Source organism: Coregonus lavaretus, assembly GCF_964263955.1.
Source record: "Coregonus lavaretus genome assembly, chromosome: 26".
NCBI lineage: Eukaryota > Metazoa > Chordata > Actinopteri > Salmoniformes > Salmonidae > Coregonus > Coregonus lavaretus.
Window position 1 is genome coordinate 36,111,660 of NC_140013.1, and position 16,370 is coordinate 36,128,029.

Sequence of the window (16,370 nt, forward strand, 5' to 3'; positions counted from 1 at the left end):
ACAATGCAGGAGGCCGGGAGTATAAGGGTGTTGTCTCTGGGCCTCTCCTCTGTGTCATACAGCCATGACAATGCGCTGGCCTTCGTGTTCTTCGTACCCAGGATGTATGATAGTGTGAAATCAAACCGGGTGAAGAATAGGGCCCACCTGGCCTGGCGGCGGCGGAGCTTGGGCACAGCGGCGGAGCTTGGGTGGCGTGCCCGAGCGTTGAGATAGGACAGCGCCTATCCCTACCTCAGACGCATCCACCTCCACTATGAACGGTAGCGATGGATCGGGGTGGGCCAGTACCGGGGCAGAGGTGAACAGACCCATCAGGTTACTGAAGGCCCTGTCAGCCTCAGCAGACCAGCGGAGCCGGGACGGCCCACCCTTCAACAGAGATGTAATGGGAGCTGCAACCTTGCCAAAGCCCCGGATAAACCTCCGATAGTAGTTGCCGAAGCCAATAAAGCGCTGCACCTCCTCAACCGTGGTTGGAGTCGGCCAATTACGCACGGCTGAAATGCGATCTCCCTCCATCTCCACACCTGAGGTGGTAATGCGGTATCCAAGGAAGGAGACGGACTGCTGGAAAAACAGACACTTTTCTGCTTTGGCATAAAGGTCATTTTTCAACAGTCGGGCAAGCACTTTGCGAACCAGGGACACATGCTCGGCGCGCGTAGTGGAATACACCAGAATGTAATCAATGTAGACCACTACACCGCGACCAAGCATGTCCCGAAACACCTTGTTCACAAAGGACTGGAAGACGGATGGAGCATTCATCAAACCGTAGGGCATCACCAGGTATTCATAATGCCCCGTGGTTGTGCTGAATGCGGTCTTCCACTCATCCCCCTCTCGGACACGCACCAGGTTGTACGCACTCCGGAGATCTAATTTGGTGAAGAAGCGCGCCCCATGCATTGACTCGATCACTGAAGGAATGAGGGGGAGAGGATAACTAAATCGTATTGTCTCCTTGTTCAGTGATCGATAATCAATGCAAGGGCGCAGACCGCCGTCTTTCTTCTTCACAAAAAATTAACTTGAGGAGGCGGGTGAAGTGGAGGGACGTATAAACCACTGGCACAGGGACTCAGTGATGTATGTTTCCATAACCTCCATTTCAGCCTGTGACAGGGGATACACATGACACCTGAGAGGCACAGCGTCTACCGGATGAGGTGGTAACTTGGTCGCCTGCATTTTGGAAAACGCGTGCGCCAAATCGCACGGTGGAGGTACTGTCTGGACTTTCCACCGTGGTTGCACCAACAGAAACAGCGAGACACCTACCCTGACACTCTCGCGACCACCCCGTGAGAACCCTCTGCGGCCATGAGAATGTGGGTTTGTGGAATGCTAACCAAGGGATACCTAGTACCTAAGGGAAAGCAGGAGACTTTTAATAATAAAAAACGTGACTTGCTCGCTATGAGTCTCGTGGGTAACCATGGTGATTGGTGCGGTAACTTCCCTAACAAACCCGGACCCTAATGGTCGACTGTCAAGTGCTCTGATGGGGAGTGGAATGGATAGGGGAACCAATGAAATGCCTAAACTGTGTGAGAATGCCCTGTCCATGAAGTTCCCAGCCGCGCCTGAATCGACTAGTGCCTTACACTGGGGAACTACCATGTGATCAGGAAAGTAGATGGGTAGGATACAGTGCGCAGCAGAGGGCTCTGAACAAGTGTGGTGTTCGATACCTGGGGTGATGCGAGAGTGCCCTACCTGCCGCCTCCAGACCCAAAAGAACGCTGACAACATTGTGCGGTGTAATGTCCCTTCGTGCCACCAGAGTGACACTGGCGCTGTCGTCCTCTGCTCTCTCGGATCGCGGCTCCACCCAGCTCCATCAGCTCGTGATCCGAGTCGGCCGGGGTTGGAACGGGCAGACCCCCTCCAGGACGTCCTCTGGCCGCCAGCAGGTTGTCCAAACGGATGGCCATGTCCACCAGTTGCGTGAAGTACAACATGGTGTCCCGGCAGGCTAGCTCCCTTCGGATGTCCTCCCGCAGATGGCACCGGAAGTGGTCGATAAGGGCCCGCTTGTTCGAACTCCCCGTAGTTGTCCAACGCGGCTCCTCCTTCGTTCCAGACCGCGTTGGCCCACACCAGGGCTTTCCCCGAGAGGCAGGAGACGAGGGCGGACACCTTCTCCCACTCCGATGGGGCCGGGCTGATGCTGGAGAAGTAGAGCTCCAGTTGGAGCAGCTGTCCGGTCGAACTCCCGTGGTCGGGATATATGGATCGCTCTAGGTGCTGGGGTGTGGGTAGCTGGATCCGGTTGCCCAGCTGGTCTCGACAGATCGGGTCCTCTCCTCTCCAGGCGTTGGACGACCTGGAGAACCCAATACATCGCTTCTCCCAAGCTGGCTAGCATTGTTGAATGCTCCTGGACCCGTGCCACGACTCCAGGCATGCACTCCTCTCCCGCTGACTCCATAGTTGGTAGGTGATTCTGTGATGCGTGATTTGAAGGAGTCAGGCACAGGAGGGTAAATCACAGTATACAGAGTTTATTCTGTAATCCAGCGTAACCAGTCCAGTGTGCAAAACAGGCGCACTGGAACAAACATGCACACGGGGACAATACCCTGGCAATACAAAATACTGAGCTCAACCGAACTACTAATCCTCACAATGAACAATCACCCACAAGGACAAGGGGGGCAGAGGGAACACTTAAACACGTACTAATGAGGGGAATATGAACCAGGTGTGTGTAATTGACAAGACAAGACAAATGGAATGATGAGATATGGAGCGGTAGTGGCTAGAAGGCCGATGAACGCCGAAGCCTGCTCGAACAAGGAGGGGAGGCAGCTTCGGAGGAAGTCGTGACACGCTGCCAAAGCTGATTCTAACATGTATTGACTCAGGGGTGTGAATACTTATGTAAATTATATATTTCTGTATTTCATTTTCAATACATTTGCTAACATTTTTAAAACATGTTTTCACTTCGTTATTATGGGTTATTGTGTGTAGATGGGTGAGGGGAAAAAAACAATTAAATACATTTGAATTCAGGCTGTAACAACAAAATGTGTAATAAGTCTAGGGACATTAATACTTTCTGAAGGCACTGCATGTACACAATAATCATTTTAATGGTGAACAACCATTGGTGCACCCAAATTCATCACTTATCAGGTTGAACACTTTCCCTGTCCCAGGCAATGACACAGGGTTCTGTGTGTGATGATCATGGTGTGTGTGGATGTGTCTCTGAAGTCCAGGCAATGACACAAGGTTCTGTGTGTGTGAGGGACTTTGAGTGTGTGTGGATGCGTCTTTGAAATCAAGCAAACCTTGTTACACGAAGGCAAGCCACAGTAACAGGATTACAAGGTAAGTCACTATAGCAACGGGAAAGCACTAAGAATAGTCAACAGCGATGATATCAGTACTTGCTGTCCTTGTGCTGCTCTCTCAATCTGACAACTCGACTGAGCAGCCCAAATCATGTGTGTGTGTGTGTGTGTGTGTGTGTGTGCGGGGGTCCCTGCCCCTGCATGTAATGTGTAGGAGTCAGTGTGCAAGTCTAGCGTGTGTATCATATATCACCATGGATGTGAGAGTGCTGTATGTATCGTCATGGTTACCCAGTGTCTGTAGAACATGGTCAGTTGCTCCCATTCAGATCCTGCTCAGCGGATAACACTCCACTCATACACCGTGAACTGCCTCGTCATGATATGGAAAAACTCTGGGACAGAACTGCTACCTAGAGCGAGAGGGAGGGAGGGAGAGAGAGGGGGGTACAGGGAAACACAGGTTTATAATTAAATACACACACAAACCTGAGGGTTTGAGCTCTGACAGTAAGAAAACAGTTGAGGGGGGAGAGGTTGAAATGAAATGGAGAGAAAAGCAACACACAGACACTCCTACTTTGTTTCGGATCATCACTTTGTCTCTTCCAACCATCTTTCAGCACACAGAGGGAACGGAAAGAGATCCCTGTAATAGAGCACTGCCAAACCGCTCAGAGAATATGAAAGATAACAGTGGCATCATGTGGTGAAAAAAGGAACTGCATGACACTTGGAAGAAATCCTTTTGATGTCTTTGTAAAATGGATATAGGGATTTGTGAATGACAGCCCATCTATAAGGTTTAAAGGGCCTAGCTAGTTATTCTCCCTGGGGGGCAATGTGGGAGTTAAGTGTGTGTTTTAAGGTTTTCCTCCAGGGAATGAGGGTACGTAGAGCGCTCAACCTTTTCAGATGAAGAGGTCTAGGCCTAGTTGAAGGGGATTTGGTGATGACAGGACTGGGTTAGTACATTAGCGTCCTGAAGGCATGGAGAGGTGGACGCCAAATGAGCTATGTGGTGGGAATGGTGAAATAGAGAGACTCAAGCAGGGGAGTTATACGGGATAGAAGGGTTACTTCTCTCTCTCACACACACAAAACAGGAAAAGGGGAGAGAGAAAGTTTCACTCAGGATGAAGTAAGATAGTTTACTGTCCAAATGAGCGCTTCTCAATGCTGCTTATTTAATCAAACATCAAAGCGCTAAAGAAAGCCAGTGTGCATGAACATGCAGACACACATACACCTGGCATGGTGGTCTTCATCACGTCCACCCCGACCTGCAGCACGTGCTCTGCAGCCAGCACATCACAGTCACCCTGGTGGGAGGTGTTAGAACTCCAGACCCCGGCTTCAGGGCTGGAGCAGGCTGGGTTGGCCAGGTAGGGCTTTCCTCTGGGAGAACGCTCCAGGCCAATGTCAGCCCAGGGAACACCCATCCTGTCACACACCAACCTCCTCAACACCAACCTGCCAGCCTGAGCGAGAAGGGAAAAAGGAGAGAGCGTCAATAACTGCTGGGACGTGACAAAAAGCTAGAACATGGAAATTGTTATTTGATCATCAAAAGAGGGGGGGGGGGGGGGGGGCGGCGGCGTGCTCGTGGGAGGAAATGGTGACTGTGCTTGAATCTGAAAGTGTGGCAAGTGAAGGGTGTGATAATGAACGGAAAACAGTGAAATCAAATAACGGAACAAAATGAGTGAAGGTTGTAGAGGAAGACAAGGACCGGTCCAATAATTTCTCATTGGACTGCATTTTTTGGACAAGGAGATTCATTTGGGAAATCCATTTGTAATATTGAGGACTGTGAAGAAAGCAGTGGGAAAGGTGGATTCAATAAAGGTGACTAGAAGCAGCATTGTTTTGGTTAATTGTGTCGATGAAGAACAGAAGAAGCGTGCACTGGATGTGGCAAAATTGGCCACGTCAGAAGTAACATGTATTGATCTTCGGAGCAGGGTGCCTGCCAAAGGAGTTATAGCTGGAGTCTCGTTGGATATAGATGACGAGTACCTTAGTCAGAAAATCCCAGGAGTGGTCAGGGCATATTACCTGACCTGTATAGTAAATGGGAGGAAGGAAAAAAGCCTATCAATATTGTTGCTGTTTGAGGAGACTACCTGAATATGTGAAGTTTGGATATGTGAGGTATGCGGTGAGAGCATTTGTGTCCAAACCATAACAGTGTGGGAATTGTAAAGGATATGGTCACGTGTCAAATGTTTGTAGACGAGAGAAGTATGGTATTGAAGAATCTGTGTATGGAAAATGTTGCAACTGTGGTGGTGATCATACTCTTCCTTGAGTGCCCTGTTAGGGTGAAGGAGGCCGAAGTGTCAAGGATCAGGGCTGTGCAGCGGATTTCCTACGTGGAGGCGGTGAAGATAGTCTTAGGGGCAAGAGGCGACAGTGTTGAAGATATGGCGGTGGATGCATTGCAACCAGTTGCTAGTGTTTTAAGTCAATCAAGTCATCTGGATACACATTGTGAAGAAGGTGGATTTTGTGGCATTTATAACCACAGTGATTCATTGTACAGCACGTGTCTAAGAAGTCCAAGAAGCTGGATGTCATATCTACAGCCGCAAAGTTTTTGGGGCTCCAAGACTTTATGGCAGAAGCACTGCAAGGACTATTGTACCTAGGAAATGTCTTCTGAGCCTGTGTAGGGACCTGATTAGAATTTGTGTTTTACACCAAAGCAGGTTGATTTTGTTTAGTTAATTAAGACAGTTTGTATGATATATATATATATATATATTTTTTTTTTAACCCACATTATTACCTTATTACGTTTTTTTGGGATCCTTATTATCCACCCGCACAGTAGGTGGCAGAATGCACATCCAATTGTTGCGAACGGCATTATACCATAGAAGAAAGAAGGATTATCGGAATAACACATTCAACGCACCATGGCTGATTTGGCAAACATTAACTTTCCGATTCGGTCTTTCTCGTCGCACTGCAGCCACTCAGGCCGGGTCGGGGTCCACGAGCCACACTGGAACGCCCAGCGCACGCCTCCCATGACGGCCAGTTTCAGTACTAAGAACGGGTAACGTTACTTCTTATAATGCAGCTGGCTAGCACTGACAGTTTATGTGAAGTATCTATCCATTTTAGCTAACTGTTAGCTGTGAGGCAAGTGTATCGGCATTTTAAGCACTGTAAATGCTGCAAACCAAAAAACATAGTTAGCTAGCAAAGCATGAGAGCTTGATAAGGCAGAATGTCACCTGAACAGTAGTGTTTGCTTCACTTTAAGAACATTAAATCTAGCAATAACAACACATGACGTGTGGCCCCACATCCGGAACAACTGATGGGGGTGGGACGTCAAAGTGGTAGTGGCAATGGATGGACCAATGGGATGGATGATTACGCTGCGTCGCCAAAAGGTGTTGTTCCGATTCAGAGATTTTTTTGCGTTGATGAGCATCTGATTTATTCTCTACGATTGATAAGGTGAGTTTTTTTACGATGATCATCAATAGCATTACGTAGGAGAGAGTGACCATTTCGCCTCAATAAAAATCATCTGTGGAGGTTTGAGTTTTTACGGTGCAAACGTGATGGTGTGCATGTTGTTAGCTAGCTAGCTAACGGTTCAACAAACAACGCCGATTAGGCTACGTTCCAAGCTAGCGGATGCTTTTCACAAAAAGCGTAATGCAAAGCACTACACTCAGTTACATAGTCCAAACTGGAACCTATCCTGATCCCCGTCTCACCTCAGAAAAGAGAGAGACCGCTATGATGGCTAGCTGTTCCCCCATCATCAATCGTCGCCCCAAATAAATGAAAAACAACATTATTGTGGCATGGTTTGTAATGATGGTTGCCTGCAAGCAAATCTTTGTTCCGACGATACTCAGCAGGTCAAATACACATGCAGTCTCTTGGGTCTGTCAAAGCATGCACTTGTCCTGTGACAGATCAAGATACAGAATAGACCCATTTTGAGTTCTATTGAAGATAAGTTTACCACCATTTTGATTAACTAATCGCTCTCTGGTTGCTCTCTGCTCCTGTGTTTGTCTTTCAGGAGGAAGCTGAGCCCTGTCCTGGTGCTCTGGTTGCCTGAGGACACACCTGCTGTAGCACTTACCTGTGCTGTGTGACCCTTGGCCTTTGAGTGAACTAAGGGAGTGTGTCACATGAGGCGGGATTCTTCTCAACAGCAGTCCTTCATCCAGCGATATACAACACTCACTTCTTGAAGTCCAAGCTAGCCTGACTGCTCTCTCCCTCTCTCTCTGTATCTCTTCCCCCCCTTTCATCCATCCATCCATCCATCCATTCATCCCTCTTTTACACTTCTCCATGCCTTTGCCCAATGATGTCCCTCTCACTTTCAGAGGTCCTCTGTAAGACTTCTGTCTCTCCATCCCTATCTCCATCCCTCCTTGATTTGTCTCTCTGTCCGTCTGCGTGCGCGCCCCTCCTGACCGCCAGGCTGGATTTCCTGCAGATGAAACACCTGAAGAGGAAGAGGAAGAGTAACTACAGCGTTCGTGAGACGCAGACGCTGATCCGGGAGATCCACAAGAGACGAGACGTGCTGTTCTCCCGCCAGCAGAACACCGCCATCAACGAGCTGAAGAGACGAGCCTGGGAGGAGGTAGCAGGAGGCGTCAACGCACTGGGAGAGGGCGAGCTACGCACAGCTTCAGAGGTGTGTGTGGAGGGGGCTTCCATAGTGACAAATTATGTTGTAAAATAGACAGTGTTGTAGTCCTTGAGTCCGGTCTCTGGACTGCATATTGAGTGTCTTGTGTCAGATACATTTCTTCTCTGTCTTGACTTGGTCTCGGACAGTGAGGACTCGTAATTCCTTCCAGAGATCAGCGGAGTAAAAAACAAACATAATTGTCAGCTCCCATTCAGTCAGCGCATAAAACCACACTCCTTTCATGACACATTAGTATATTATCGCCTATTGAAACCTGGGCTTCCTACTTTATCATATACTGTCCTTTACTTTGGTTGAAAAATATCCTCAAACTTTGCTGGGAGGGAAGTGTGGGGGGAAATTGTTTGAAAGTTGCACGCTCACTATTAGCAAGGGGAGACCAGGGGAAGTTGGGTTAGTGATCATTTGTAGTGGCTCTCTCTTTGCCCTCAGCCTGCATTTTCTTTTCACCATTCTGAATGTCTAAAGAATCCATGTGTTCTTATGAAATATTAACACAGAAATACTGGACATTTTGAACTGTTATGGTGGCGATTTGACACATACAGTGGGGAAAAAAAGTATTTAGTCAGCCACCAATTGTGCAAGTTCTCCCACTTAAAAAGATGAGAGAGGCCTGTAATTTGTATCATAGGTACACGTCAACTATGACAGACAAATTGAGAAAAGAAATTCCAGAAAATCACATTGTAGGATTTTTAATGAATTTATTTGCAAATTATGGTGGAAAATAAGTATTTGGTCACCTACAACCAAGCAAGATTTCTGGCTCTCACAGACCTGTAACTTCTTCTTTAAGAGGCTCCTCTGTCCTCCACTCGTTACCTGTATTAATGGCACCTGTTTGAACTTGTTATCCGTATAAAAGACACCTGTCCACAACCTCAAACAGTCACACTCCAAACTCCACTATGGCCAAGACCAAAGAGCTGTCAAAGGACACCAGAAACAAAATTGTAGACCTGCACCAGGCTGGGAAGACTGAATCTGCAATAGGTAAGCAGCTTGGTTTGAAGAAATCAACTGTGGGAGCAATTATTAGGAAATGGAAGACATACAAGACCACTGATAATCTCCCTCGATCTGGGGCTCCACGCAAGAGCTCACCCCGTGGGGTCAAAATGATCACAAGAACGGTGAGCAAAAATCCCAGAACCACATGGGGGGACCTAGTGAATGACCTGCAGAGAGCTGGGACCAAAGTAACAAAGCCTACCATCAGTAACACACTACGCCGCCAGGGACTCAAATCCTGCAGTCCCCCTTCTTAAGCCAGTACATGTCCAGGCCCGTCTGAAGTTTGCTAGAGTGCCTTTGGATGATCCAGAAGAGGATTGGGAGAATGTCATATGGTCAGATGAAACCAAAATAGAACTTTTTGGTAAAAACTCAACTCGTCGTGTTTGGAGGACAAATAATGCTGAGTTGCATCCAAAGAACACCATACCTACTGTGAAGCATGGGGGTGGAAACATCATGCTTTGGGGCTGTTTTTCTGCAAAGGGACCAGGACGACTGATCCGTGTAAAGGAAAGAATGAATGGGGCCATGTATCGTGAGATTTTGAGTGAAAACCTCCTTCCATCAGCAAGGGCATTGAAGATGAAACGTGGCTGGGTCTTTCAGCATGACAATGATCCCAAACACACCGCCCGGGCAACGAAGGAGTGGCTTCGTAAGAAGCATTTCAAGATCCTGGAGTGGCCTAGCCAGTCTCCAGATCTCAACCCCATAGAAAATCTTTGGAGGGAGTTGAAAGTCTGTGTTGCCCAGCGACAGCCCCAAAACATCACTGCTCTAGAGGAGATCTGCATGGAGGAATGGGCCAAAATACCAGCAACAGTGTGTGAAAACCTTGTGAAGACTTACAGAAAACGTTTGACCTGTGTCATTGCCAACAAAGGGTATATAACAAAGTATTGAGAAACTTTTGTTATTGACCAAATACTTATTTTCCACCATAATTTGCAAATAAATTCATAAAAAATCCTACAATGTGATTTTCTGGATTCTTTTTCCTCATTTTGTCTGTCATAGTTGACGTGTACCTATGATGAAAATTACAGGCCTCTCTCATCTTTTTAAGTGGGAGAACTTGCACAATTGGTGGCTGACTAAATACTTTTTTTCCCCACTGTACAATCATGGTCTTGAATTGGACTCACATTTCTTCTGGTCTTGGTCTTGTCTCTGTCTCGGACCCCTCGCCCCCCTCCCGGTCTTGACTCGGTCTCTACCCCCCTTTCTGGTCTTGAGTCTGACTCGATTTGCTCCGGTCTTGGTCTTGAATCGGTCTCGCTTTAGGTGGTCTCGAACACAACACTGAAAAGAGAGCAGGAAGTATCCTACATACAAGGGCCGCATTTCAATAGTTTCATTCAGCCCCATTCACTGGAAGGTGTTCCATTATGCTCCCACTTCCCAGTGCAGATTTACCTATACTTCCTGAAGAATCTTGAGAGTTGTGACATCACCACTGTTTGTAATGATTGTGTGTGGTTCCAGGTGAAGCGGCGTTACCTGGACTGGCGGTCGCTAATGAAGAGGAAGCAGCTCCGTGCTGAGCTCTCTCTCCCCACAGGGCTGAAGGCAGAGTATGATCCCTCCTCCCCCGAACACAACGCCTCACTGGGCTCAAGGGACCAGTCGCTCGACCTCTCTAGCTTTCCCAAGGAGTCCCAGTGCGACTGGCAGGACCTGGCGGATCTTGGAGAGCCCAGCGGACACGTAATGTCTACAGGGGTAAAGATGGAGGAGGAGGCCAGCGGATACAGGGTGAGGATCTCTGTGTGTGTGTGCGTTAGTGATTTGCGGGTTGAATAAAGGGAAAACAATGTATAACAAATCTGTAAATGTAGAATTCTTGTGAAATTCATATTCATAGGTAAATTTGAGGTTTTTCTATCATTTGTATCTGCCGTTAATGCGTAGCCTAAGCATAAGCTTTGGGCAATTGCCAAACGCTTTTGGCAACTTGGGCAGAAAAAGTTTATCGATCTGCTGAGGCAAAAAAGACCATGTCTGAGTTTAATTCAATAAGAGGAAAAACTGTGAAATGGAGAGTTGAAAATTAATCGAAGGGAGGGCAGTATTCACATTTAAAAAATTAATAATATTTGGTTTAGTTGTAAACGAGGATGATAGCAGTTGCCAATGTTATGTGTGATGATTGTGGTCACTATACAAATTCGACAGTCGCTTCAGGGGACTTCAAAATGGCATGTTAAGTGAACTGTACTGTTCGGATGGGTTAAATGGAATAGTAGCTGAACTGAAATCTAGACACTGACTTTAGGGCTATAACCTCTCACACAGCCTAATGTAATATTAACTGGTGCAGAATTTAAGCATTTCTTGCAGTAAAATGATACACCAAATGTAAATTTAGACTCCGGAACAGAAGTGGATAAATATAATTAATTTCAGCATCTTGAGAGAATGAATGCACGGTCAGGGACTGTCTGTAAAGGTGGTGGGGCTATCTTTTATCAGCAGCATAAAAGCTGATAGGATTTCAACCACATTGAATATGCATCAAAGCTGATCTGAAATCTTATCAAAAACATGTTGGGTAGTTTTTAACAGCTTTTAATGTCCTTAAAACCGGTCAAACTGATATAATTTGGAAATTTTACAGGGAAAATCTTTTCAGTTTTTTTGTTATAGCATTTTCTCCCAGTCCCTTAATGTCTTTGCTGCTCGAGGGAGGAAAGCGAAAACAAACTTTACCGACGTCAACTAGATTGAAGCATTCATTCTATCGATTTATGACATTATGCTGGTGAGCAAGGGTTTATTTGGTCTTCTAGGGCAACAAGCAATGACAGAAGACAAGTTCACTAACAAATAGCCTACCAAAATGTCGGAAATTATAAGCAGAAACATAGGCCTATCTAGAAAGACCTGGCCCCAAAAAAATCTGCCTTCTGACTCTACAGCGCATTTTTCTATATTACGTTAGGGTCGGGTGCGGGCCTCAGATTTTCACTTTATCACATATAGTCAGGCTGTTGCGGATGGGTTATTAGCAATTCCGTGCAGGTGAACAAACAGCTGACCCGCACATCACTAGTGTGCGTGCCAGCATGTGTGTATTGTATTAATTAGTATAAATATGATCGGAGTCCCTCTGTTTCTCTCTGTCAGCTGGAGGGTGATAGCGGAGAGGGAGATGGTGAGGAGGATGATGATGATGATGATGATGATGAAGATTGTTTAACCTCCCTCCTACCCGACATGGGAGAGCGCGATGGACGCATCCCTGAAGTCTTCTCACACATCGATGAGTTCGGAATGCTCAGTGCCTCAAAGGGAACCGCGACCTCGATGAATCGGGACCTCTCATTGGGCGGAATGGGCTTTGTTGGGTTAGGACTGGCCAATCACGAGAGTACGGGACTTATGGTTGGTTTGGAGAAGCAGCGTGTGGAACTGGAGAGGCAGCGACTGGCTGTGGAAACGGAGCGGCTAGCGGTGGAGAGAGAGAGACTCCTACTGGAGAAGGAGAGACTTAGTCAGTCGGAGGTGGAGAGGGAGAGATTGCAGCTGGAGAAAGAGAGACTGCAGGTGGAGAAAGAGAGACTTAGGGTGTTGCTCATGAACCAATCAGAATGGGCCGCTGCTCCCCCCCAGCAAGGCCCTCCCTCCTCGTCCACCCCCACCCCTACCACCTCCTCTTCCTCTGCTGTGGATGGACAGAATGAGAGAAAAGAGAATAAACCCTGGCTTTCTATGATAGATCTGGAGGGCGAGAGACTGAGGCTGGAGAAGGAGAGATTGCAGTTAGAGAAAGAGAGGCTGCAGTTCTTTAAGTTTGAGTCTGGACGACTGCAGATAGAGAGGGAGAGACTAGTGGTGGAGAGGGAGAGAATGCAGCTTCACAAGGACCAGGGTCACTGAGAGAGAGGGAGGCAGGATAGAGAGAAGGATCGCATCAAATCACATTTTGTCACATGCTTGGTAAACAACAGGTGTGGACTAACAGTGAAATGCTTACTTACGGGCCCTTCCCAACAACGCAGAGAGAAATATAGAGGAACAATGGAAAAGTGATGATAATAATAATAAAATATACACAATTAGAATCGATAACTTGGTTATAGACACTGGGTACCAGTACCAATTCGATGTGCAGGGGTACAAGGTAATTGAGGTATATATGTACATACAGTGGGGAAAAAAAGTATTTAGTCAGCCACCAATTGTGCAAGTTCTCCCACTTAAAAAGATGAGAGAGGCCTGTAATTTTCATCATAGGTACACGTCAACTATGACAGACAAATTGAGAAGAAAAAAAATCCAGAAAATCACATTGTAGGATTTGTAATGAATTTATTTGCATATTATGGTGGAAAATAAGTATTTGGTCACCTACAAACAAGCAAGATTTCTGGCTCTCACAGACCTGTAACTTCTTCTTTAAGAGGCTCCTCTGTCCTCCACTCGTTACCTGTATTAATGGCACCTGTTTGAACTTGTTATCAGTATAAAAGACACCTGTCCACAACCTCAAACAGTCACACTCCAAACTCCACTATGGCCAAGCCAAAGAGCTGTCAAAGGACACCAGAAAACAAAATTGTAGACCTGCACCAGGCTGGGAAGACTGAATCTGCAATAGGTAAGCAGCTTGGTTTGAAGAAATCAACTGTGGGAGCAATTATTAGGAAATGGAAGACATACAAGACCACTGATAATCTCCCTCGATCTGGGGCTCCACGCAAGATCTCAACCTGTGGGGTCAAAATGATCACAAGAACGGTGAGCAAAAACCACACGGGGGGACCTAGTGAATGACCTGCAGAGAGCTGGGACCAAAGTAACAAAGCCTACCATCAGTAACACACTACGCCGCCAGGGACTCAAATCCTGCAGTGCCAGATGTGTCCCCCTGCTTAAGTCAGTACATGTCCAGGCCCGTCTGAAGTTTGCTAGAGTGCATTTGGATGATCCAGAAGAGGATTGGGAGAATGTCATATGGTCAGATGAAACCAAAATAGAACTTTTTGGTAAAAACTCAACTCGTCGTGTTTGGAGGACAAAGAATGCTGAGTTGCATCCAAAGAACACCATACCTACTGTGAAGCATGGGGGTGGAAACATCATGCTTTGGGGCTGTTTTTCTGCAAAGGGACCAGGACGACTGATCCGTGTAAAGGAAAGAATGAATGGGGCCATGTATCGTGAGATTTTGAGTGAAAACCTCCTTCCATCAGCAAGGGCGTGGCTGGGTCTTTCAGCATGACAATGATCCCAAACACACCGCCCGGGCAACGAAGGAGTGGCTTCGTAAGAAGCATTTCAAGGTCCTGGAGTGGCCTAGCCAGTCTCCAGATCTCAACCCCATAGAAAATCTTTGGAGGGAGTTGAAAGTCCGCGTTGCCCAGCGACAGCCCCAAAACATCACTGCTCTAGAGGAGATCTGCATGGAGGAATGGGCCAAAATACCAGCAACAGTGTGTGAAAACCTTGTGAAGACTTACAGAATACGTTTGACCTGTGTCATTGCCAACAAAGGGTATATAACAAAGTATTGAGAAACTTTTGTTATTGACCAAAGACTTATTTTCCACCATAATTTGCAAATAAATTCATTAAAAATCCTACAATGTGATTTTCTGGATTTTTTCTTCTTCTCATTTTGTCTGTCATTGTTGACGTGTACCTATGATGAAAATTACAGGCCTCTCTCATCTTTTTAAGTGGGAGAACTTGCACAATTGGTGGCTGGCTAAATACTTTTTTCCCCCACTGTATAAGTAGGAATAAAGTGAAAGATAATAAACAGTAGCAGCAGCGTATGTGATGAGCATTAAGGGATATCTACGAGATAAGTGCCTGGAGAAAGAGCAAAAGAAGAGGGGGGGGATCTTTATCTCAGTGTAGACCGGCCAGATATCAGCCTCTCTGAGCAGTCACCTCCATGGTCCAGTGAGGCTCTCTCCTCCCTCTCCTGTCTGTCTCTGACAGCTCCAATAGCTTGTTACTGTTCTGTCTGATCCACAATTGGTTTAAACCAGGTGAACAGCTCAACCAATCAGACAGTAAAACCATAAAACTGATCTTGGATCAACAGGGGATCTTTATCCTACTCCAGGTTGATGACAAAGGATTTTATACAGTTTTATTTCCTGTAGAGGCGGGATCAAGACTCAAACTCAGCAGCCTCGTCCAATCACATAAAATAAATGTTTGTGGACTTTGTTGCGTTAAAAGGGGGATTCTTTCAATTCAAAGGAGCTGTTAATTGAACAAAGATAACCTATGTATACCACAGGGGGTTGGTGGCAACTTAATTTGTGAGGACGGGCTCATGGTAATGGCTGGAGCGGAATCAGTGGAATGGTATTGAATGCATCAAACACATGGTTTCCATGTGCTTGATGCCATTCCAATTACTCCGTTCCAGCCGTTATTGTGAGCAGTCCTCACCTCAGCAGCCTCCACTGGTGTCTACAATGTGTGTTTGTATAAAGTGAGTGGTTGTGTACTGGGAGAAACTGTTGTTTTGTCCCTGGTAAAGTTTTGTGTAGCTCAGTAGTACCGTTCATGTACTGCACAGGAAGTGGACATAATGTAGAATAGCTGTAAACTCAAAGCACAGAATGCTCTACAGTATACGGTATGTGACTGTGTTCAAACCAGTGGCATATAAGGCCTTACAGAGAATTTTTTTTAACCAAACCTTTTGTCTTTTATATTTGTGTTATTTTGATTGTGTGCTTATGGTTTAGTACTATGATGGAATGTTGTGTGTGGTGTTCTGTAATAGCTCAGTTATCCAAGGAAGAGTTGAATATCTCTGCATCGCAGTGCTAGCTGTGCCACTAGAGATCCTGGTTCGAATCCAGGCTCTGTCGCAGCCGGCCGCGACCGGGAGACTCATGGGCAGCGCACAATTGGCCTAGCGTTGTCCAGGGTAGGGGAGGGAATGGCCGGCAGGGATGTAGTTCAGTTGATAGAGCATGGCGTTTGCAACGCCAGGGTTGTGGGTTCGATTCCCACGGGGGACCAGTATGAAAAAAAAAAAAATGTATTCACTAACTGTAAGTCGCTCTGGATAAGAGCGTCTGCTAAATGACTAAAATGTACATGTAATAATGCTGCCTATATCAAATAAAATAAAATGTTATTTGTCACATGCGCTGAATACAACAGGTGTAGACCTTACAGTGAAATGCTTACTTACAAGCCCTTAACCAACAATGCAGTTTTAAGAAAAATAAGTGTTAAGTAAAAAATAGATAAGTTAAAAATGACAAATAATTAAAGAGCAGCAGTAAAATAACAGTAGCGAGGCTATGTACAGGGGGTACCGGTACAGAGTCAGGGCACAGGTTAGTCGAGGTAATTGAGGTAGT

At 46.3% G+C, this 16,370-nt stretch overlaps 1 protein-coding gene and 1 pseudogene across 2 annotated transcripts in view; one reads left to right on the forward strand and one right to left on the reverse strand.

The window, feature by feature from the left end:
* LOC311102015 (L-aminoadipate-semialdehyde dehydrogenase-phosphopantetheinyl transferase-like) overlaps positions 1-6,345 on the reverse strand; it is a 21,826-nt pseudogene extending 15,481 nt beyond the window's left edge. The window contains exons 1-3 of the transcript in view: positions 6,229-6,345; positions 4,558-4,789; positions 3,600-3,721 (exon numbers count right to left, since the gene is read on the reverse strand). The product of the transcript in view is annotated as an L-aminoadipate-semialdehyde dehydrogenase-phosphopantetheinyl transferase-like (transcript). The remainder of the gene's footprint in view (positions 1-3,599; positions 3,722-4,557; positions 4,790-6,228) is intronic.
* On the forward strand, positions 6,182-13,029 carry LOC311101818 (uncharacterized protein). Its single transcript, XM_084143021.1, has 4 exons — positions 6,182-6,372; positions 7,363-7,992; positions 10,516-10,785; positions 12,157-13,029. Exons 2-4 carry the CDS (start codon positions 7,654-7,656, stop codon positions 12,907-12,909), a joined length of 1,362 nt encoding a protein of 453 aa, XP_083999147.1. The 5' UTR covers positions 6,182-6,372; positions 7,363-7,653; the 3' UTR covers positions 12,910-13,029.
* The last annotated feature ends 3,341 nt before the right edge of the window (positions 13,030-16,370 follow it).